Below are 26,512 nucleotides of genomic sequence, written 5' to 3'. Positions count from 1 at the left end.
ATTTATATCTTATGTTATATTTTATTTTAGACTAATGAAGTTCCTCTGTTGTGTGACCTCTGCACTGCATTCCTCTTCCGGTCATTCCAACATTTGAACTAAATAATAGAATTCTTAAATTCGGAATTTTTCCACAAACACTTACCAAGTGATCTCCTGCTCACGACCATGTTGTCCACCAGTGGAATCACCATGTTGAACTTCCCCATCGCTCCATGAAGTTTGATTCGGAACAGTCCGGTCTTCAGCGGATGGATGAATATTATAGGAACATCTTTCTCTGAAGAGCTGTACCTGAGTGAGAGCACCAGTCAGGGTGAATGAGAGTATTTCAGTCTGTGTAAATGGTGTGTGTGTGTGTGTGTGTGTGTGTGTGTGTGTGTGTGTGTGTGTGTGTGTTACCTGCCAGTGCTGCTGTTGACGGCCGTCTCAACACCTGTGCTCGTCTCCGCCAGTAACTCCGACACTGGAAAATTCTCTGCAAGATGGACAAAGACCGCTAACTATTAGCTGATGACCTAAACATCGTAAGAAAACATGCATGAAACGAATCACAACACTTTCTCATATCATTCTGCACGAATGCACAAAACTTACAATCAGTATTTAAAAGGAATTATTAATAATGATGCTGATTGAAACAAAATGCAATATTATCAGTGACGGGAGTTTTATGGTATTTTGCATTAAATCACACGGTTTTGTTCAGGCGAGAACGTTCCCGAGAGCCTGACGAAATGCGCGTCACACAGGCACGAGTCTCCACGGTGTCATGCACAACGAGTCACGTGATAAGATGCGCGGATTGACGATTTTAGAAGCGAACGCAACTGAGACTCGTACTCCGCCACCCGGATTGAGGTCAGTAACCGCGCCACCACACTTGAAACTTAAATTGAATTCGATAAAATTTCCGTAGGTAGCATTAACTGCATTAACAAGCACAAATTCAATAAGAACACAATGGAATTTATAAGGCAGCAATAATGGGGCTTTTCCACTGCACGGAATGACAAGAATCGCTTTTTGGGGGTTTCCGCTGTGGATAGTACCGGATACCTGGTACCTTTTTTAGTACCACCTCGGGCGAGGTTCCAATAGAGCAGAGCTGATACTAAATGCGACGTCAAATTCCTGCAGATCACTGATTGGTCGGGGAGAATCGGCATTAGCAGTCAATAAACGAGTTGCAGCCGGTCCACTTGTTAGCGACGAACGAAACAATAAAGTCTCTCAGGAAGTGTCTCAGCTGTTGGCCGCACACGGCTAACACCGGACCGACCAACAGTGTAGCGAAAAGTTAAATAAACTTAAGTGACGACAGACCCATCAGGGAAAAGTGGAAGTGGTTCGACCAAATGGACGCTATCTAAACCGGCGAGCAATGGGACGGAGAGTGCGCTGGACTCGGTCACGGCTTTGTTGGAGTCCACGAAGGAGGATGGGACATTTTGTTACTTTAACTCGATACTCTGCTTGAAAGCTTCACTTTATTTAGTTGAGCAGCTACTGGAAACTTCTACCACCATGAACAACTGCTTTATGCAGCACATTGAGCTAGCAGCTAACAGCTAACGGTCGTGTTATTGTTTATTGTTTTGTGTCGCGTTTAAGATGATGTCACTGCAGTAGAGTCGGCGCAACTATGACGATCAGCCTATAATCCCGCCCACGTTGAGGCGGCACTAAACTGCCGTGGAAATGTGCCATAATTGGGGAACACAAGGGAATTTATTAGCTTACAACTAACAGGACAACTGGTGTTTTCTATTAGTTGAAGCACAGATGTGAATTAAAAGTGAATTTTACCAATGTCATCGTATCGCTCGACCCACACCACCAACACTTTACTGTACGGTCCTAATGGAGGTATCGTCCTGCCTGCTGGCAACTTCCTGCTTTTCACTGAGGGGGACTGACACAAACAAATGTATTATAGCACATTAAAAAAAGAATAACATCTGAAAACACACACACACACACACACACACACACACACACACACACACACACACACACACAGTCTTACATCATCTAAGCGCCTAATGATAAAATTTAGCTCACTTTGACATCTTATTCCATCGCTCCAAAAAGATGTGCGTTGAGCGCCCTCTTGTGTGCAGTCTATGTATGTGCGTTCTGGCTCTGCTGACCACGTTGAACACTTACCCGTTTCCAAATATGGATTCAAACACTCTAGACATCCAGTGAGTATAATCGAACCTATCTACAACGTGGTGGATCATGTTTCAGTGAATCGATCCCAGAGAAACTCATTATAGGAGCCATCAGTGATTAGCCACCATAGCGGTCAAGACACTCTTTGAGGAATATTTCAGGATCTACACATCACATTACGTTCAGTGTGGGCTTGTTTGCTTCAGAATCATCTGCTGTAAGATGCAATATGACATTTTCTATATCACGTTTATTTTTCATGTTGTAATGAACCAAAATGTGATGATTAATCTGTTTATCTGTTTACTATACACATGGATTTCACACGCGAATACTCACTGTAGTTTGGTCTCAGAGTGAAACAAATTTGCTCGTTATATTCTACTAATCAAGACCTTTCCAAAGACATATCACTACACATGGCTGTGTGATATTTTGATCTTTTTACTGGATCAAAACATGATCATTGCGATCGCTAATTTTGGGATTCAAAAAATGGAACCGTTGTAAAAGTTTAAAAGCAGTATTTTAGAGTTGTTCAGATCAGCTATATTCATTGTAAACATACCGTTTTTGTGTAGAACAAGAAATATATATATTTTGTCCCTTGATCAGCGCCCACTAGAGGGTCCAGTCTCGGGCCGCTCCAGGTTTAGGAGGATAACTGGCAACACTTTACACTAAGGTTCTATTTGTTAACATGACACACCATGAATTTACTAAAAGCGACTGTGCTATATTAGCTACGAGAGAGAGAGAGAGATTTTACCCGTTGTGTTGGTCCCATGCTGTCAGAGTGATTAGGGAAGAGCTCGAGCGTGAGGTTGGGCTGTTTCAGCAAACTGGGTAACAACTCCATCTGAGAGTCAGAGTCTGCGGTCGGAAAACTGTTCTCTGAAGACTCCGCTAAACACACACACACACATTAAGAGAGAAGAAAATTTGTCATATTAAATAAATCAATACTAAGTCATTACATGGGTTTAACACATTAGGCTTATGGTAAAATCGATACATCATTAACAGCACTCTGCAGTGAGTAAAACAAAAGATGCTTTGACCTTGAATTCAAATGTTCATGATCCAAAAATACACAAACGGAGTTAAAACAGGAATACCAGATGAGTCTGTTAGCGACGGCACGACAAAGGCAATTTCCGTCAGTGCATCAGCGTAATACAGAACGTGCTTCTCTCCGTTAAACACACCACCACCGCCGGTGTCACCCACAGTCGCACAATCATCTGTACAAACACACAATAGACACAACATACTTGATATAATGCATCAAAGTCAATCTTGTGTAGTTCATGTTTTTTTTTGGCTTGGTACACAAGAAGTCGTGTTTACCTGGAACCTTCGCTTGAATAAAATCCTCTAAATAAATTAAAAATCAATAGAGTGGAGTACCTGGAGTTTCAGAACCATTAGATGTGTTGATGGTCCAGCTGGTGAACACACTTCCTGTCCATCCCGGGTGCTGCCCGACCTCCACCGGCCAGCCCAGAGACAACAACAACTCCAGGAAATGAGGCTGTACGTTTGACGAAAACTCCACGTTCCTCAAAATCTACAGGTAGACACAAGACATGCGCATTCAATTGAAGCTGTTGTAAGATAGACAATACACACACACACACACACACACACACACACACACACACACACACGCGATTGCAATCGCACACCAATTGAATTCTGTTACCGCATCAATTTGTTTGGCAACCGTAAACCACTAAATTTAGGCTAATCAAAATTAGCAAGGGATCATCCTATAGCTCTCCTATAACTGTTCTGAGACCAGTGCAGACAGACAGCACACTGGAGGTTAAGTCATGCACTAAATAGGGAGCATCCTATAGCTCTCCTATAACTGTTCTGAGACCAGTGCAGACAGACAGCACACTGGAGGTTAAGTCATGCACTAAATAGGGAGCATCCTATAGCTCTCTTATAACTGTTCTGAGACCAGTGCAGACAGACAGCACACTGGAGGTTAAGTCATGCACTAAATAGGGAGCAAGGGAGCATCCTATAGCTCTCTTATAACTGTTCTGAGACCAGTGCAGACAGGCAGCACACTGGAGGTTAAGTCATGCACTAAATAGGGAGCAAGGGAGCATCCTATAGCTCTCCTATAACTGTTCTGAGACCAGTGCAGACAGACAGCACACTGGAGGTTAAGTCATGCACTAAATAGGGAGCAAGGGAGCATCCTATAGCTCTCTTATAACTGTTCTGAGACCAGTGCAGACAGGCAGCACACTGGAGGTTAAGTCATGCACTAAATAGGGAGCAAGGGAGCATCCGATAGCTCTCCTATAACTGTTCTGAGACCAGTGCAGACAGACAGACAGCGGAGGTTAAGTCATGCACTAAATAGGGAGCAAGGGAGAATCCTATAGCTCTCTTATAACTGTTCTGAGACCAGTGCAGACAGGCAGCACACTGGAGGTTAAGTCATGCACTAAATAGGGAGCAAGGGAGCATCCTATAGCTCTCCTATAACTGTTCTGAGACCAGTGCAGACAGACAGCACACTGGAGGTTAAGTCATGCACTAAATCGGGAGCAAGGGAGCATCCTATAGCTCTCCTATAACTGTTCTGAGACCAGTGCAGACAGACAGACACCGGAGGTTAAGTCATGCACTAAATAGGGAGCAAGGGAGCATCCTATAGCTCTCTATAACTGTTCTGAGACCAGTGCAGACAGACAGCACACTGGAGGTTAAGTCATGCACTAAATAGGGAGCAAGGGAGCATCCTATAGCTCTCTATAACTGTTCTGAGACCAGTGCAGACAGACAGCACACTGGAGGTTAAGTCATGCACTAAATAGGGAGCAAGGGAGCATCCTATAGCTCTCTATAACTGTTCTGAGACCAGTGCAGACAGACAGCACACTGGAGGTTAAGTCATGCACTAAATAGGGAGCAAGGGAGCATCCTATAACTCTATGCAGATCAAAAGTTCAGTTTCAGGCTGCAGATGATGTTTGGATCACTCAACATGTTTGACACACATGGGACGATGATGTGTCATTTTATTTTAACATGGCTGGCTGTGATTGGATGATGCTGGAAATGACTTTGAATCTGAATAAATTATAGAAAATCAGCTGTTATGTCTGAATGACAAAACATGAATAACCAACACTCCTGGGGACATAAACAATAAAATAAATAACTAATAATAACAACAACAACAACAACAACAACTGGTATTACTTAAAAGCTTACAACTTTGTCTTGCTGTCCACATATGTGGACATCAACTTCTGGCTTGTTATTAGGTGCTACTAGGGACGCACTGATCTGATAACTGGATCGGTATCGGCTCCGATACTGAAGATTTTAAAGCCTGATCCAATTCAGATACTGTCAAGCTCCAAAAATGACATAAAAGAACCATAAAAACACCATTAAAGTAGTTCAAATGCCTCGTGCATTTTATTCAAAGCCACTTGAAGCTTGTTTATTAGGTGCACACAGGTCACGCTCGGGTCTCAGGAGGTTAATGTAGTCTCTTGTGGCGTTTAGCTTTATTCTGTTCTTTTCATTCATCCCATTGATTGCACGCTCACTGAAGGACAAGTAGTTTCACCTCTTGGCTGCTCTTCTGTCCTGCTTTCATGTAGAAGATGAAGACGGTGTCACAGGGTCGTGATGGCAACAGGTCCAGAGAGCCAATGTCATCAAAAAAGCCCGACACAGATGAGTCGAGAGCGATGAGGTGAGGAGGGAGTCTACTGTTACCAGACTCCTGAGTGTATACACACACACACACACACACACACACACACACACACACACAAAATCAATTTTTATTGAGAACATTCTGGCTGATGTGTTCACAGATTAGAGTGGTTTTAACTGATAAATTAATTCAGTATAAATGACAATTCAGTCTCTCCAACATAAAACGTTTAAATCTTTATCATATAAAAACAAAAAAAAATGTGATCCACTGGATATAATGCACTTAAATGTAGCTAGACGATATATATATAGTTGAAGTCAGAAGTTTACACACACTTTGTTAGTGTCTCGTATTTGGTAGTAAATTGTTTAACTTGGGTCAAATGTTTTGGGTATCCTTCCACAAGCTTCTCACAATCAGAGTCAGGTTTGTCGGCCTCCTTAAACCATGTTGCCACAACTTTGTAGGTGTGCTTGGGGTCATTGTCCATTTGGAAGACCCATTTGTGACCGAGCTTTAACTTCCTGTCTGATGTCTTGAGATGTTGCTTCAATATATCCACATAATGTTCCTTCCTCATGATGTCATCTATTTTGTGAAGTGCACCAGTTCCTCCTGCAGCAAACACCCCCACAACATGATGCTGCACCCCCATGCTTCACGGTTGGGATGGTGTTCTTCGGCTTGCAAGCCACACCCATTTTCGTCCAAACACAACAATGGTCATTATGGCCAAACAGTTCAGACCAGAGGACATTTCTCCAAAAAGTAAGATCTTTGTCCCCATGTGCACTTGCAAACTGTAATTTGGCTTTATGGTGGTTTTGGAGCAGCCTTTCAGGTTATGTCGATATAGGACTAGTTTTGCTGTGGATCTAGATACTCGTCCACCTGTTTCCTCCAGCATCTTCACAAGGTCCTTTGCTGTTGTTCTGGGATTGATTTGCACTTTTCACACAAACTACGTTCATCTCTAGGAGGCTGAATGAGTCTCCTTCCTGAGCGGTGTGATGGCCGTGTGGTCACATGGTGTTTATACTTGCGTACTATTGTTTGTACAGATGAACGTGGTACCTTTCCGGAGTTTGGAAATTGCTCTCAATTATTTTTCTGAGGTTTTGGGTGATTTCTCGTGATTTTGCCATGATGTCAAGCAAAGAGGCACTGAGTTTGAAGGTAGGCCTTAAAATACATCCACAGGTACACCTTCCTATCAGAAGCTAATTGGCTATTCGTCTAAAGGCATGACATCATTTTCTGGAATTTTCCAAGCTGCTTAAAGGCACATTTAACTTGTAAACTTCTGACTGACTGGAATTGTGATTATAGTCAATTAAAAGTGACACAATCGGTCTGTAAACAACTGTTGGAAAAATGCACAAAGTAGACGTCCTAAACGACTCGCCAAAACTATAGTTTGATAATATGAAATCTGTGGAGTGGATAAGATTAGTTTTAATGACTTCAACCTAAGTGTATGTAAACTTCTGCCTTCAACTGTGTGTGTGTGTGTGTGTGTGTGTGTGTGTGTGTGTGTGTGTGTGTGTGTGTGTGTCTAACACTAAAAGTGACTTTGAAATATCTGACTGTCTGTACCTTGAGTGCCTCTAGTGACAGGAAGCCAAAGTGGGACAGGAAGAGTCGAGCGGTCTGGAACTCTTGGGCGGGTGCGGGAGGTTTACAGTCAGTCAGAGGATCAGGGAAGGGTTTATTCCTCCATAAGTCCTCAGTCTGCTGCTCCAACTTCACCTCATAGTCTATCTGTTTACCCATCACTGATCGAAGCTTATCATGCTGCAGCTCCAACTGAAACACACACACACAAATAAAACGTGGATAAAAATGGCCTTCAGTCAAAGCAGAGCATGTAATAAGAGGATAACCGACTATCCTTCAAACTGTTTCTTAAAAACATACATTGAGTGTCTTCAACTGTGATTCATACGAGTGTGCAAACATGCCATTACATTGTGTTCTTTAATCAGGGAAAGGTCAGAAACTATTCTAGCTGTAGAAGTATAAAATTAAACGTCCTGTTTCTTCAACAGGACGTTCCTTTAAAAACATACAAAATAAAATTTTCCGGGGGACAGCGGTAAAGACGCTAGCTACATCCCTGGAGTCGTGAGTTCGGATCCAGGGTGTGCTGAGTGAGGTCAGCCAGGTCTCCTTAGCAACCAAATTGGCCCGGTTGCTAGGGAGGGTAGAGTCACATGGGGTAACCTCCTCGTGGTGGTGATTAGTGGTTCACGCTCTCAATGGGGCGTGTGGTGAGTTGTGTGTGGATCGTGGAGAGTAGCATGAGCCTCCAAATGCTGTGAGTCTCCTTAGCAACCAAATTGGCCCGGTTGCTAGGGAGGGTAGAGTCACATGAGGTAACCTCCTCGTGGTCATGATTAGTGGTTCTTGCTCTCAATGGGGCGTGTGGTGAGTTGTGTGTGGATCGTAGAGAGTAGCATGAGCCTCCAAATGCTGTGAGTCTCCTTAGCAACCAAATTGGCCCGGTTGCTAGGGAGGGTAGAGTCACATGAGGTAACCTCCTCGTGGTCATGATTAGTGGTTCTTGCTCTCAATGGGGCGTGTGGTGAGTTGTGTGTGGATCGTAGAGAGTAGCATGAGCCTCCACATGCTGTGAGTCTACTAAGCAACCAAAATGGCCCGGTTGCTAAGGAGGGTTGAGTCACATGGGGTAACCTCCTCGTGGTCGCTATAAGGTGGTTCTCGCTCTCGTGGGGCGTGTGGAGAGTTGTGCGTGGATGCCGCAGAGAATCGCGTGAAGCCTCCACACGCGCTATGTCTCCGTGGCAACGCGCTCAACAAGTCACGTGATGAGATGCGCGGGTTGACGGTCTCAGACGTTGGAGGCAGCTTCGTCCTCCGCCACCCGGATTGAGGCGAAACACTACACCACCACGAGGACTTAACAGCACATTGGAAATTGGGGATTCCCAATTGGGAAAATTTTCCATCAGTGTCATTTCCAGCACAGAATTCCTTTAACGCAATACCTCTTTATCCACAATGTCGTGGAGATCTGGGATGCTCAGGTCGGCTTTCACAAACGGAATCTTATCCACTTCCTCCGGGAACGGTCTGTGCTTCACGTTATATCGAATTCCCACATCGTTTTTGGGAGTGGGTCGACTTTCTGGAACAAACATCTGCTGTAAAACAAATGCAAATGAAATGTCAGGAATGTTCGACCTCAAATGAGGAGGTGGTGACATCATCTAACATCATTTGAGAAGCCACGTTCTCATGATTTCGATTTGCTTCTGAAAGCACACCCGTGTTCTGATTGATGGGTGCGGCTGGGCTTTACCTTCTGATTGGCTCTGGCTCCTTTGGGCTGATGGAAGAGCTGCATCGTCCACGCATGGCGACCAGACATTCCTCTGATTAGCATGGTGACTGACGGACAGGGATCTGTTGAGACACACATAGAGTTCAAAGAAAGGATAACAGCAATACACGACATGAGGGTGAGTAAACGATGACAGAATTGTCATTATCAAGTGTATTTTCTCACTCTGTTCATTCCCGAGCGGCTGCTCCAACATGCCGAGTATGACGGAGTTATCCAGAACGAAATATCTAAAGTTACTGTGAGACGTGGAGGTGAGACGTGAATATTTAATGAGTGTATCCTCATTCAGCAGGCTGCAGGGGGAGGCGGGGCCACTGGGAGACGGGAACGCCCCCAACACCTGCATTATACTGGAACACAAAGCATCCCAAGTCAAGACCGGCCTGCGTACTGTACAAGAGCGATCAATGAATGTTTATGAAGAATCTTCACCATGACAACGTGGCCTCGGCTGCATCTTTGACCCTCATCGACGCCGGGTTGTGCTCTTTGTCACCTTTATACTTCACTTCCTGTTCGCCTGTTTTGGACTTGCTGCCCGAGATGCCGAGCTCCACGATCTCCAACACCTCGATCAGACAATCCTAAAGACACCACGAAGAGGTTAGTCATCAAACAAGAGCTGTGGTTCTCCACCAGGGGGCCTCAGCCACACATGACATTTTTTAATCTTCATTAAAAGGAATATTCCGGGTTCAATACAAGGAATACACACCTTCTCGTTGAGCATGTCGGGGTGTTCTGTGAGCCACACGCACAGACAGTGAAACGCAGCGACGATCATGGAGTGCAGATCTCTGGAGTGGAGCGGAGCGGGACGGCTGCACTGATACACGATATAACTGCACACGGAGCTCACCGCACGCTTACGATCTGACGACTCCACACTCACCTTCACCTGACAGGATAGAACCAGTGATGCATTAAATGTACAGTGCTGATTAATTGGTATGGCCAAAAAGGAAACAAATATGTTAATTTACCATTTCCTTATGTTTACCTACCTACATACATTACATACCATACATTAATTACATACCATACATACATTACATACCATACATTAATTACATACCATACATACATTACATACCATACATTACATACCATATCTACATACCATACCATACATACATTACATACCATATCTACATACCATACATACATTACATACCATACATTACATACCATACATACCATATCTACATACATACATTACATACCATACATACCATGCATACATTGCATACCATATAAACATACCATGCATACATTACATACCATACATACATTACATACGATACATTACATACCATCCATACATACATACCATACATTACATACCATACATACATTACATACCATACATACAATACCATACATTACATACCACATAAACATACCATGCATACATTACATACCATACATACATACATACATACATTACATACCATACATTACATACCATATAAACATACCATGCATACATTACATACCATACATTACATACCATACATACATACATTACATACCATACCATACATTACATACCATACATTACATACCATACATACAATACCATACATTACATACCACATAAACATACCATGCATACATTACATACCATACATACATACATACATACATACATACATTACATACCATACATTACATACCATACATTACATACCATCCATACATACATACCATACATTACATACCATACATACAATACCATACATTACATACCACATAAACATACCATGCATACATTACATACCATACATACATACATACATACATACATACATTACATACCATGCATACATTACATACCATACATTACATACCATACATACATACATACATTACATACCATACATACAATACCATACATTACATACCACATAAACATACCATGCATACATTACATACCATACATACATACATACATACATACATACATTACATACCATACATTACATACCATATAAACATACCATGCATACATTACATACCATACATTACATACCATACATACATACATTACATACCATCCATACATACATACCATACATTACATACCATACATACATTACATACCATACATACAATACCATACATTACATACCACATAAACATACCATGCATACATTACATACCATACATACATACATACATACATACATACATTACATACCATACATTACATACCATATAAACATACCATGCATACATTACATACCATACATTACATACCATACATACATACATTACATACCATACATTACATACCATATCTACATACCATACATACATTACATACCATACATTACATACCATACATACCATATCTACATACATTACATACCATACATACCATGCATACATTGCATACCATATAAACATACCATGCATACATTACATACCATACATACATTACATACGATACATTACATACCATCCATACATACATACCATACATTACATACCATACATACATTACATACCATACATACAATACCATACATTACATACCACATAAACATACCATGCATACATTACATACCATACATACATACATACATACATACATTACATACCATACATTACATACCATATAAACATACCATGCATACATTACATACCATACATTACATACCATACATACATAACATACCATACCATACATTACATACCATACATTACATACCATACATACATTACATACCATACATTACATACCATACATTACATACCATACATACATACATTACATACCATACCATACATTACATACCATACATACATTACATACCATATCTACATACCTTACCATACATACATACCACATCTACATACCATACATACATTACATACCATATAAACATACCATGCATACATTACATACCATACATTACATACCATACATACATACATTACATACCATACCATACATTACATACCATACATTACATACCATACATTACATACCATACATTACATACCATACATACATTACATACCATATCTACATACCTTACCATACATACATACCACATCTACATACCATACATACATTACATACCATATAAACATACCATGCATACATTACATACCATACATACATACATTACATACCATACCATACATTACATACCATACATTACATACCATACATACATTACATACCATACATACATTACATACCATACATTACATACCATACCATACATTACATACCATACATTACATACCATACATTACATACCATACATACATTACATACCATATCTACATACCTTACCATACATACATACCACATCTACATACCATACATACATTACATACCATACACACCATGCATACCATATATACATACCATACATACATACATACATACATACCACACATTACATGGCATATATACCATACATACATTACATGCATACCATATCTACATAACATATCATACATACCATACACGTGGGACAGTGGTGGCTCAGGGTTACTGACCAGAAGGTTGGGGGTTCAAGCCCCAGCACCACCAAGAGCAAGGCCCTTAACCCTATCTGCTCCAGGGGCGCTGTATCATGGCTGACCCTGCACTCTGACCCCAGCTTAGCTGGGATATGTGAAAACTAATAAATTTCACTGTATATATGCAAAAAACTGTGTGTATAATGTGTGACCAAAATAAAGGATTCTATACACCATACATCTTTGTATGGTGTATGGTATTACTGGAAATGTTTGTCCCGGCAAATGTATCACGAGAATTTGTTAATATTCACACTGCCAGTGCTTTCCCGTAACCTGTTCTCACATTCACACACATGATTTTATTTTTCTGCATTTATTACATTCATTTTAAATTACCTCTCAAGGGCAATATAGATTTAAAGTGATATAAATAAATAAAACTAATTCGGTATCAATGTGCATTACAATATTATTAACACTAATTAATAAAAAAAGTTGTTAAATATTATTAAAAATGATATCATTAAATAAAACAAAAAAGCAATTTTTACTGCCCTGCAGCAGTTACGATGAGCTTTCGATTGGCTGCTGTTGCAAATTTGGTTCATTCTAAACAAAACCTACTGGAAAACAAACAAACAAACAAAAAACGTTTATGTGTTGGTGTTCTTCCCCCTAATGCGGTCCATCTTTCTGTATGCCTAAAGCACTTTTAAAAGCACTTAATCAAATATATTGGTAGTAAATGCATCATCTGCCGACTGTTGTGATGCACGTTTGGAGAAGGCAGTCGACAGAGGCAACATGTTATTTTCGTGATGTTTTGCAAGCTGTAAATATGAAATAAAAGCAATATTTGGAAGAAAACAGACATGTATGATACGGAAGCTAATGTGTTGGAAAATAGCCCAAAAAATATTTTTCGAGGTATGTTTTTGCCCTTTTAAGGGTTAAGAATATAAATGAAAATAAATGCATGAAAATGCGTAATGATGCTTAAAAAGCACTTAAATCAACATAATGCAAGTCTACCTATAAGGCTAATCATTTATTAGCCTATACACTGATCAGCCACAACATTAAAACCACCGGCCTAACATTGTGTAGGTGCCCCTCGTGCCACCAAAACAGTGCCAACCTGCATCTCTGTACAATTGTAGTGAGAAGAACATCATGTTTCAGAGCGGTTATCTGAGTTACCGTAGACTTTGTCTGTTGATCTCTCTCAGCAACAAGTGTTTCCGTCCACAGAACTGTCGCTCACTGGATGTTTTTTTGTTTTTGGCACCATTCTGAGTAAATTCTAGAGACTGTTGTGTGTGAAAATCCCAGAAATACCCAAACCAGCTCGTCTGGCACAAACAAACATCCATGCAATTACCTAATCAGCCAATCGTGTGGCAGCAGTGCAGTGCATACAATCATGCAGATACAGGTCAGGAGCTTCAATGTTCACATCAACCATCAGAATGGGGAAAAAAACATGCACTCAGTGATTTGGTGCGTGGCATGATTGTTGGTGCCAATCGGGCCGAAAAGGCTTCAGAAAACTTTCTTAATGCACAAAAGAACAAGTCCATATTTCTATACTTCTAGTTTATTGCATATAGTCCATTTACACTTCTAATGAATGCGCCATCTTTATTTATATCGCTGGTGCTAGAGGGAATGGGCTATATAATAGGACGCAGATGGCATTAAACTGCACTTGACCCAGCCCATCAGCATGTTGTGTGCATGCAATTTTGCCAATCCCACTTGCACTCATTAGTGCATGCTTGCACAAAAATACCAAAAGTGCATGGCCATGCCCACAGACTTGAGCTAGCGTAGCGCTCTTAAAATAGGGCCCTATATCTTTTGTGTAGCATTAGATGCACTGAAATACGTGACAATAAATTCAACATTGAAAAAATGAAGTGCACGCACACTCTCGCACGCTCACACATGCACACACGCTCTCACTCTCACACACACTCTCACACACACACACACACACACTCTCTCTCACACACACACACACACACGCACACACGCACGCACTCACGCGCACGCACGCACACACGCGCACGCACGCGCACGCACGCACACACGCGCACACACTCACACAAGCGCACGCACACGCACGCACTCACACACGCACGCACTCACACACGCGCACGCACTCACACACGCGCACGCACTCACACACACGCACGCACTCACACACGCGCACGCACTCACGCACGCACTCACACACACGGACGCACTCACACACACGCACACGCACTCACGCACGCACTCACACACACGGACGCACTCACACACACGCACGCACTCACACACACGCACGCACTCACACACGCACTCACACACACGGACGCACTCACACACACGGACACACTCGCACGCACTCACACACACACACACACGCACTCACACACACACACACACGCGCACGCACTCACACACACGGACGCACTCACACACACGGACGCACTCACACACGCGCACACACTCACGCACGCACACGCACTCACGCACGCACTCACACACACACACACACACACACGCACTCACACACACGCTCTCGCGTGCACACAATCTCTCACACCTTAAATGCATATCTCTGGATGTACCTTGGCGAGTCCGGCGAGCAGCTCGAGAGCGGCCAGTGAAATGCTCATGTCGAGTCTCCACTGCGAGTTGAGTCTCTGTGTGAGCAGGTGAATGCTTCGGATGAGCAGCCCAACCGCCGTATCTGTGTGGAGAGCTGGGATATGACACACAGCACGACACACACAGCGGGTTAGTGACACACACACAACGCAAGCCAGGCACAGAGATGCAGTCAGTGGCCATGTGACGCAATAAAAACACAAACCACACACACAAGCAAACGGAAATATAAAGCAATGTCACAACACTAGTTAAAGACAATGATGGTGATCTATTCTGGCAAAACAATCAAAACAACAAGCTGCATCAGCCATGTTTGATAAAGAAAAAAAGCATTCACTTTAGAACAAAACTGGATAAAGCCGTTCCACATGAACTCCGCGGCTCAACGGCCTGTGGTACATAAACATCCGCTGCATGTGTATTTGTAGGAAGGCGTTTTAAACGCAGCGTCGCAACATTTGATGGACACATGCGACTTCTACAAACATGCGATACAAACATTCCTGAGATACATGATTTGGTAGACTTTAATAAGTGTTAAAACTAGACACGAAAACGTGGCTGTAGTTCACTGAAATTAAGATTCTGATAACATCTCACTTTTACAGAAGAGAAGATTATCAGTGAATAACAACTTATATTTCAGCTTTTTGTGTTCTCATGCAAAGCTAACGAATGGCTTCAGAAGACTTTAGAACAGATCAAGACGTAGAGAATAATTGTTGGGACATTTCATTATAAAGAACCCTGAAATATATAAGGGACTCTTATTTTGAAATGTCTACGCTCCCAGTTGTGAACACGCTGGCAGATGACTGCTAACCTGAGCTCCTGAGTTCACACCCTAATGGTGCGTTCACAAACAATGAGGATAAATTGGGGTTGTAGATTGGTTCATTTATAGTGGTCTCATTGGCGGTCGATACAGTTTGGCTCTGCTTACCGTAGTCTCTCAGCAGGGCCTGGGCGGGTCGCTCGCTGTCTGGCGTCGTGGCCTCTGAGCTGCCGGCGCTGGCATTGCTGATGCCACTGTTATTGCGACTGTGACTTTTAGCCAGCGGATGACCATCCACACTCACCTACACACAACAATGCCAAGAAAACACGTCAACACAGAAACCATACAAACGCATCACTTCTGTTTTATCAATTAATTTGCGCATTAGTAACTACGTTTGCATCCAAGGATTATCTTTTGAAAACATTTTTAAAGCATCAAAAATAAAGCTGATGGATTCGCACATTAGCGCTAAAATGTCACAAATGTCGATATAATATTTTTCCGTTAAACTCAAGCGCATAAACTCGATGTCGATACATTAAATGTCGCGAAAAACTGGTTTGGAAACACTGTCGATAAAATTGGCATTAACGCAAAAATGTAGTGTCACATGACAGAGTTTGCACCAATCGTTAGCCTGTGTTACCATGACGACAGTATTGAAAGCCAATTTATTGTACGCGATTATGGATTGATCTTTACGGCATATTGAGCCGATCTGCAACACAAATATCTCCAGCACATCGAACAAACGAATGGCCACGGTTTTGTTTTTCCACAACATTCAAAATAATAGACGGCAGTCACGGAATTAGCCCTCAACACAAAAAACATCATTTCTGTGCACAAAGATGTTTTAAATTAAAAATAAATACACAATACTAGCAGAAAATTATCAGTGCTTTTTTTTTTTGGAACACTTACAGCCCAAAAAAATCCTTTGTATTAAACTAAATAAATTACCAAATGAAAAAAGCATTAAATAAAAAAAAATGTACCAAACAAAAAAAGCATTAAATGAAATAAATAAATTACCAAACAAAAAAAGCATTAAATTAAAAATAAATAAATTACCAAACGAAAAAAGCATTAAATTAAAAATAAACAAATTACAAAATGAAAAAAGCATTAAATAAAAAATAAATAAATTACCAAATGAAAAAAGCATTAAATAAAAAATAAATAAATTACCAAACGAAAAAGGCATTAAATAAAAATAAAAAAAAATTACCAAACGAAAAAGGCATTAAATAAAAATAAAAAAAAATTACCAAACGAAAAAGGCATTAAATAAAAAAAAAAAAAAAATTACCAAATGAAAAAAGCATTAAATAAAAAATAAATAAATTACCAAACGAAAAAGGCATTAAATAAAAATAAAAAAAAATTACCAAACGAAAAAGGCATTAAATAGAAAATAAAAAAAAATTACCAAATGAAAAAAGCATTAAATAAAAAATAAATAAATTACCAAACGAAAAAGGCATTAAATAAAAATAAAAAAAAATTACCAAACGAAAAAGGCATTAAATAAAAATAAAAAAAAATTACCAAACGAAAAAGGCATTAAATAAAAAATAAAAAAAAATTACCAAACGAAAAAGGCATTAAATAAAAATAAAAAAAAATTACCAAATGAAAAAAGCATTAAATAAAAAATAAACAAATTACCAAATGAAAAAAGCATTAAATAAAAAATAAACAAATTACCAAATGAAAAAAGCATTAAATAAAAAATAAACAAATTACCAAATGAAAAAAGCATTAAATTAAAAATAAATAAATTACCAAACGAAAAAAGCATTAAATTAAAAATAAATTAATTACCAAACGAAAAAAGCATTATATTAAAATAAATAAATTACCAAACGAAAAAGGCATTAAATAAAAATAAAAAAAAAATTACCAAACGAAAAAGGCATTAAATAAAAAAAAATTACCAAACGAAAAAGGCATTAAATAAAAATAAAAAAAAATTACCAAACGAAAAAAGCATTAAATAAAAAATAAAAAAAAAAATACCAAATGAAAAAAGCATTAAATAAAAAATAAACAAATTACCAAATGAAAAAAGCATTAAATAAAAAATAAACAAATTACCAAATGAAAAAAGCATTAAATAAAAAATAAACAAATTACCAAATGAAAAAAGCATTAAATTAAAAATAAATAAATTACCAAACGAAAAAAGCATTAAATTAAAAATAAATAAATTACCAAACAAAAAAAACATTAAATTAAAATAAACATTAAACATTAAATTCAATTAAAAAAATTTAATTACCAAACGAAAAATATATATTTTCAGACCTATATATATCTATAGCAATATAAATATTGCTTTTATATCTAAAGCAATTTTGCATATTGAACGGTGATTATTCTCACTGCAATTAAGATGCAAAATGAACGAATGTAATCCCGTCTTTTTAATGATGTTTTTTCTGTTTGTCTGGGAAGCCAAAGACAAATTTCCACAATTGTGGACAATAAAGTATTAATCAATCAACCCATCAATCAATCAACTGGTCTTTATTACATGTTGCACTTCAATCACCAGTATTTCATTCAGGAAATCCAGTTTAACCTCTCATTCATTCACAGATGAGATAAAGAGAGAAGAAAAAAGCTCAATTTGTACCACTTCAGCTTGAGCACCAACAGACTCCATCAAAGCAGAATCCTGCACGATATTCAGCATTGCAGCTGTTTAAAGACACACACACACACACACACACACACACACACACACACACACACACACACACACACACACACAGTTATTCACAGTATAAAACCTTCCAAACCAAAAACGTGCACAAATCAAACCGATTCAAGATCAGGTAACCCTACCGAGAATCATTTGTGTATTGATCGAGTCTGTCTCTGTTTGCAAGGCACCAATCAAAATATTGACCAAACGCAGCTTCAGAGAAAGGAAGGTGACCGCCTTGTCGTGAAGCGAGTTTTCATCATTGCTGAATTTCCCTTCCAAAAGCACCTTCAAATGAAATTAGGAAACCACAGCAGATTTGATTAGTACTTTTATCCCTGTAAATGAGATTACAGCCCAAAATAATGACTGGATAATGAACCAAGAGCTGGAGCCTTTTACCTCCGATTTGATGTTTCCGTAGTGATGAGGCAGAGGAAGCATTGACAACAGGATGTGGATAGAAGCTCTTCTCAATTCGGTGGGGTTCACATACGACTTAAACTTGGACAGTTCTCTGTTGGCACAAAATGACCAGATGAAAAAGCATTAAAAACGCTAGGTGCAGGGGGCCTGGGTAGCTCATAGACGCTGACCATCACTCCTGGAGTCCTGAGTTCGAATCCAGGTCTCCTTAGCAACCAAATTGGCCCCGTTGCTAAGGAGGGTAGAGTCACATGGGGTAACCTCCTCGTGGTTGCTATAATGTGGTTCGATCTCGGCGGGGCGCGCCACAAGTTTTGCGTGGATGCCGCGGAGACGTCTCCGCGGTAACGCGCTCAACAAGCCACGTGATAAGATGCGCGGATTGACGGTCTCAGACACGGAGGCAATAGACGGCAGTCACAGAATTAGCCCTTAATACAAAGATGTTTTAAATAAAAAATAAATACACAATACAAGCAGAAAGTTATCAGTGGTTTTTTTTTTTGGGAACGCTTACAGCCCCAAAAAAATGCCGGCAAAATCTCTTGCATTAAATAAAATTAATTGCCAAACGAAAAAAGCATTAAATTAAAAAAATTACGAAACGAAAAAAGCAAAAAACAAAAAATAAATTACCAAACGAAAAGCATTAAATTAAAAATAAATAAATTACCAAACGAAAAAAGCATTAAATTAAAAATAAATAAATTACCAAACGAAAAAAGCATTAAACAAAAAAATTAATTACCAAACGAAAAAAGCATTAAATTAAAAATTAATTGCCAAACGAAAAAAGCATTAAATGAAAAAAAATACTGAGACTCGTCCTCTGCTACCCGGATTGAGGCAAGTGACTACGCCGCCACGAGGACTTCCAAATTAGGCAGAATTTAAAAAAACAAATGCTATTTTCAAAAGGTTCTAATAAAATAAATAAAAACATTAAAAACAAAGCAGAATGGGTTGCAAGTTACAGGGTTCCAAATTTTGCCTAAGTCATTTAGAAAGGGCTGGTTTGTTTGGTAGCAAGTGTTGTTCAATAAAATAAATAAAACAACTATTTGCTGGATGTTTTATTCATTTACTTCAGTAACAGGGTCGAACAGTTGAGCATGACGAATGCAGTCAATGCTTCAAATTGTGTCAAATTTAGAAAATGCTGCTAGCATAAGCCAACTTGTCTTCCTGCAATACCAATACAATCCATATGATGTCACTTCCTGTGTATCACAATTTCATGGAATGTTCTGTTTTGGTGAAAGATCATGTGGTAACAGTGTTGCATATTTTCTATACAGAATATTTTTTTAAATTGAATGCTGCTAACACAAGAACTAATATATATATATATATATTGTAGTGTTTCTCAGACATCAGAAGCCTTGCTCACCGGTCAGGAAGTATCGTCTCCAGTGCAGATATGAAGTATGGAACCACAACATTAATCCCTTTGAGATCGGAGCAGAACAGAGCCGAGGAGTTCAGGATGATACTGGCTAGAACCGGCCTGCAGATGTAGTCTGATATCTGAAGACCCTGAATCAGAACCATGTAGAACCTGACAGAACCAGAGAACAACAACAGATATTTGCAGACTCTAAATAAATCAATAAATGTGATTTATTACGCACACAAGCGCTGAAATGACACACAAGGGACATATGGGATATGAAGAAAATGTGAGTGGTGCTTGCCGTGGCAAAACTCGTCAAATAGCATTTTCTAACTTGTTGCTAAGCACTAAAATAATGGTCATAGAATTTTTCATGTGTTAGCATGATGCTAGCACGTTTTTAGCATGTTTTACTATATATAAAAAAGTGGAATTTCTGAGTGTAATTTCTGTTCCACTAACGGCACTTAAACGAATTAGTAAAAATAATGATTATTTTCCCACTTGCTCCATCTTTCATTGCTTCGTTTTAGTTTTTCAGGGTTCACCTGGACAGGTAGACAGGAAGTATCTCCTCTCCAGTCTTCTTACTGCAGAAGATCCTGCAGAGCGTTCCACAAGCTTCAGCTCGACCAGACTCGTAATTATCAGGAAACTCGTTAGCGTCAAACATGGGGTTGGACACCATAGTGTCTGTGGACATCTGAGATCCTTTACGTCTCAGTTCAACTCCAGCTTGAGTCGCCAGGGCTGAGAGAGAGAGAGAGAGAGAGAGAGAGAGAGAGAGAGAGAGAGAGAGAGAGAGATGCAAACGCAAAGGCTAAGTAACACTTCCATAATGCAGGAGGCCATAACAGGGATTGCCGACAAAGAGATGTGCAGATATAAAAGTGGTGAACCATTTAGGATCAACAAATATCATAATGCTATTTATTGTGTGCTAAATCTTACATTTGTTTGAAATTTTATTCAAATAACGTTGTTTTGAAAGAATTCACCTTTGTCATGATTATGTCAAGACGACATTCCTGGTCATCACTAATGATAGACCGATACATCGGACGATATTTGCCCATTATGACGATACTGACATCAGCAGATAATCGTGAGAGAGAAAAAAGTTTTTAAAGAAAGCATCTGTCACTACAACTATATTTAAAGTCATTCCAGGTCATTGCTAGTAACAGACCGCTATATCGGCCGATATTTGGACGTTTTTACATGTCTGAGATCAGCAGATAATCATGTCTGAAAAATATATATATATTTAGAAAGAATAAATATAGTTGTAGTGACAAAGATGCATTCTTTCTAAATATATATATTTTTTCAGACATGATTATCTGCCGATCTCAGACATGTAAAAATCGGCAAATATCGGCCGATATATCGGTCAGTCACTAGCAATGACATGGAATGACTTAAATTTAGTTGTAGTGAAAAAGATGCATTCTTTTAAAAGAAACATTCTTACATTATTATCATCTACTTATATTAGAAATTTCAAAATCGCCGATATATCGGTCAATCAAAAGCAATGACCGAATGACATTAAATATAGTTGTAGTGACAGATGCATTCTTTCTAAATATAGAATTTTTCAGACTTGATCATCAGCTGATCTCTGAAATGTAAAAATGACCACATATCGGCCAAACACTAGCAATGACATAATTACATTAAATATAGTTGTAGTGAAAAATATGCATTCTTTAAAAAAAATATAATAATAATTTCTTACATGATGATCTACTTGTATCAGAAATTTCAAAATGGCCAAATATCAGCCGATATATCGGTCAATCACTAGCAATGACAGAATGACATTGCATATTTTTCACTACAACTATATTTAATGTCATTCTGTAATTGCTTGTGATTGACCGATATATCGGCTGATATTAGCGTTTTTCACTACAACTAAATTTAAATCATTCCATGTCATTGCTAGTGATAGGCCGATATATTGCTAGTGACTGACTGATATATCGGCCGATTTTTGGCGATTTTTACATGTCTGAGATCAGCAGATAATCATGTCTGAAAAAAATGTTTATTTAGAAAGCATGCATCTTTGTCACTACAACTATATTCTTTCTAAATATATATATTTTTCAGACATGATTATCTGCTGATCTCAGACATGTAAAAATCGGCAAAAAAATCGGCCGATATATCGGTCTGTTACTAGCAATGACCTGGAATGACTTTAGATGTAGTTGTAGTGACAGATGCTTTCTTTCTAAAAAAAAATTCTTACACAATTATCTGCTGATCTCAGAAATGTAAAAATGACCACATATCGGCCAATAAATTGGCCTAACATTCGCAATGTCATTAAATATAGTTGTAGTGAAAAAATATGCAATGTCATTCTGTTATTGCTAGTGATAGGCCGATATATCGGCCGATATTTGGCCATTTTTACATCAGCAGATAATCATGTAAGGAACAAAAAGTTTAGAAAGAAAGCATCGGTCACTACAACTAAATTTGAAGTCATTCCAGGTCTGCTAGTGACTGACCGATATATCGGCCAATATTTGGCCATTTTGAAATTTCTGAAATATGTAGATCATCATGTAAGAAATTATTATTCTATTTTTTTTAAAGAATGCATATATTTCCACTACAAATATATTTAATGTAATTCTGATGTAAAAATCGCCAAATATCGGCCGATATATCGGTATGCTAATAGCAATGACATGGAATGACTTTTAAATGTAGTTGTAGTGAAAAAGATGCATTCTTCTAAAAAATAAATCCTTACATTATTATCATCTACTTATATTAGAAATTTCAAAAAAATCGCCGATATGTCGGTCAATAACAATCAATGACCGAATGACATCAAATATAGTTGTATTGACAAAGACGCATTCTTTCTATATATATATATATATATATATATTCCAGACATGATTATCTGCTGATCTCAAACATGTAAAAACGGCCAAATATCAGCCGATATATCGGCCTATCACTAGCAATGACAGAATGACATTGCATATTTTTTACTACAACTATATTTAATGACATTCTGTCATTGCTTGTGACGGACCGATATATCGGTTGATATCATGTCAGTAACAAATTCTAGATTCTCTTTAATTTTGGCAATATTTTGAGCAAATAAATCACTTGGTCATTGAAAAACCCATAAGGGTCGACCAGTAATAAATCGCCATTTCTGCCCAATATTCTAATTACAAATAAACTAGCCTATATTGTTGAATCTGCAGAAGGGAGCAACATTGAATCTAATGAAACCGTTGCTACACCAATGACTTAATGTCTGGTTTGAACACACAAAATTGCATTGTACCGCAATAATGGTCAATCATGTTAGTCCATAAGCAATTAGAGACTAAACAGAGCAGACCGCATCTCCTGGTCAGCATCCCCGTTATCACTGTCATTAGAGTTTCATTTCAGACAAACGCTGTTAAAAGGCCAATTTGTATTGTCCAGCATCCTAAATTAAGACGATAAGGCACAATATGGCTGAAACAAGTTGCACCAACAACCACGACATGCAGAAATATCCATACAAAACATAAAATAAACAAATTAATCAAACGCCAACGCAAACAAAAATAAGCTTTCAAATAAGCATTGGTCAAGAACTCAAAATAACATTGGTTGGTGTGTTTCTTTGGAGAAGATTGTTAGTAGAGGTCCTTCAGGAGATGATATGGGCAGGAACTAGTTTTAATGATGACGGGTAATTAAACCAAGGAGAAGGATCAACGCAACAAACATTCTCAGGTGTTGACGGCCACGTGTACTGGTTAAACTGTGGGCCAATGTCCCGCAACGTATGATGACACCCAATGTTTGTTGCAGTTGAGACGATGAGATTTGGGCAGCAATCCAAACACTCCCGGACCCCTGACTCGAGCAGTGTATGCGCGAGTCTCTTGCCCCAAGAAAACAATGAACAGGTGATGGTGTCAAACCAAACCAAAACTAAAAATAAACGATGAAATGAACAAAATAACTGCAACTGGAAAAGCTTGCGTTCCTACTTACAAGATTTATAAGAAAGGAGAATTTGGAAAAATGTCGCTGCAAGATAACAGAGATAAAATGGAAATAAATCAAAAGCATCACAGCAGTAGTAGAGTTCATGAAACTATTCAGAAGTTCAAAATGATTTGCTTTTGTTCAGTTTCGGGGTTTTAGATGATACTGGGTTCCCATCATGCAAATAATGAAAATGGAACAAAAAGAAAATAAGTTAAATAAATGGACAAACGGTCTTAATTCATAATGATGTAAAACGGCTCCTGGACATTTCCACGTACTTTGACTTTAATGAAGTCCCTTAAAAATCGAATACAGTGGTTTATTCTCAAACTTATATGAGTATAAGTATATAATTGGCTTCAATCATTAAATAAAAAAGGCATTTCCCCCCCACACACATAACGAACAGTTGTGAATCATATGATAGCGTTCATCTAACCGTTGTTGAACGCCCCCTTTTTGAGCACAAACCATGATAATGACCTGAACTGAAATGGTTGTATTTACGGGACCCTTTGGAGTTTGGACACAGTTGTAGCATCTTTTGAAAGAGACACTTTGGCCTTTATTATATGTTTGAAGAATTAATATCTGTTGTTATTTATTAAAGTTAGAGACGCTGAAGTTTATATTAATGGAAATATTTTGTGCTGAACATGTTTTTATAATCTAAAATAACAATAATAAAAGTGTCAAAACAACCCAGAAATACAATGTTCTCAAAGTCACGAGTCTAAAGAAGTTACGCTTCAAATCTGAAGATGATCGAATAATAAATGAGTTCCTGCAGCTTTAATCTCTGTTTAATCTCTGGAAGTGTTCAGAGTAAAATTAAGCTCCGCCTCTCAAGACGACACTAAATCTGACGGCACTGCTCGACTATTATGAATAAAACTACACCACATTTTTATAAATAGACTTTGGAGACGGCTGGTTTTGTTTATGAGACTCTAATATATCAGATCATAAACAGTTTTACAACATGAATGCTGCTCAGATTGCAGTTTGAAGAACGATGATGATGTAAACAATGGAGAATATATCAATATTTCTCACATTTATCACTTTTATGGACGAAAAGTGTTATTGGATGTTTTTAATGAATGCTTGACATGGACGATTGACCCGAGTGTGTTGAACTGGATTCATCTGGCGATCGTGTTTTCATAATAAAAGTCCCGTTTTGATATCGCATGTTTTCATAATAAAAGTCCCGTTTTGATATCGCATGTTTTCATAATAAAAGTCCCGTTTTGATATCGCATGTTTTCATAATAAAAGTCCCGTTTTGATATCGCATGTTTTCATAATAAAAGTCCCGTTTTGATATTGCATGTTTTCATTTTTACTCCTGCACAAATAACTCAATTGCTATTTCTGGAGGATTGCTAACGTGAAACAGAGATCGGCTATCAATGTTGAACCCTTTGACCTTTGATAGATGTATAATGTTAACATTAATTAAATTTATAGACGGTAAATTATATATTAAATGTAAGCAGAGTGACGTCACTACGCGGACGATTGCGTATCAACACGCTAAAGGTGCTGAACGTGTTTTTTCATGGTAAGGTATGCAAAATAAAAGTCCTACTTGCTGAAAAATATTAATTCAATAATTGTCCTGAGATCTCTGGCCTCTAGACTCTGCGGGCCACTGTCTCTGACGCTTTCTGCCTGTCAATCATAGTATTGTAGTCGCAGCGAATTATTGAGGCTTAAAGCCATTTTTATGCCATGTTGCTCATAAAAGTGGCCATTAGAGGGCGCCGTTTCAT

At 38.7% G+C, this 26,512-nt stretch overlaps 1 protein-coding gene across 4 annotated transcripts in view; it reads right to left on the bottom strand.

Moving 5' to 3' along the window:
- The window catches only part of LOC127653909 (ral GTPase-activating protein subunit beta-like), a 46,453-nt gene that overhangs the window by 3,861 nt on the left and 16,080 nt on the right, over positions 1–26,512 (bottom strand). Inside the window, exons 10-29 of one of the 4 annotated variants that reach the window (XM_052140756.1) lie at positions 21,251–21,452; positions 20,700–20,867; positions 19,286–19,400; positions 19,024–19,171; positions 18,812–18,876; positions 16,333–16,468; positions 15,347–15,480; positions 9,961–10,143; positions 9,678–9,829; positions 9,408–9,595; positions 9,201–9,304; positions 8,887–9,042; positions 7,475–7,684; positions 5,783–5,941; positions 3,589–3,748; positions 3,297–3,422; positions 2,948–3,084; positions 1,810–1,915; positions 403–478; positions 146–294 (exon numbers count right to left, since the gene is read on the bottom strand). In XM_052140756.1, coding sequence (XP_051996716.1) covers positions 146–294; positions 403–478; positions 1,810–1,915; positions 2,948–3,084; positions 3,297–3,422; positions 3,589–3,748; positions 5,783–5,941; positions 7,475–7,684; positions 8,887–9,042; positions 9,201–9,304; positions 9,408–9,595; positions 9,678–9,829; positions 9,961–10,143; positions 15,347–15,480; positions 16,333–16,468; positions 18,812–18,876; positions 19,024–19,171; positions 19,286–19,400; positions 20,700–20,867; positions 21,251–21,452 — 2,874 coding nt within the window. The remainder of the gene's footprint in view (positions 1–145; positions 295–402; positions 479–1,809; positions 1,916–2,947; positions 3,085–3,296; positions 3,423–3,588; positions 3,749–5,782; positions 5,942–7,474; positions 7,685–8,886; positions 9,043–9,200; positions 9,305–9,407; positions 9,596–9,677; positions 9,830–9,960; positions 10,144–15,346; positions 15,481–16,332; positions 16,469–18,811; positions 18,877–19,023; positions 19,172–19,285; positions 19,401–20,699; positions 20,868–21,250; positions 21,453–26,512) is intronic. The other 3 variants (XM_052140757.1, XM_052140758.1, XM_052140759.1) reach the window with 3 other exon arrangements.

The sequence above is a fragment of the Xyrauchen texanus genome, chromosome 13, assembly GCF_025860055.1.
Source record: "Xyrauchen texanus isolate HMW12.3.18 chromosome 13, RBS_HiC_50CHRs, whole genome shotgun sequence".
NCBI classification, from domain to species: domain Eukaryota; kingdom Metazoa; phylum Chordata; class Actinopteri; order Cypriniformes; family Catostomidae; genus Xyrauchen; species Xyrauchen texanus.
Note: the sequence above shows the minus strand (reverse complement) of the source record. Positions and strands in the feature narration are given on the sequence as shown.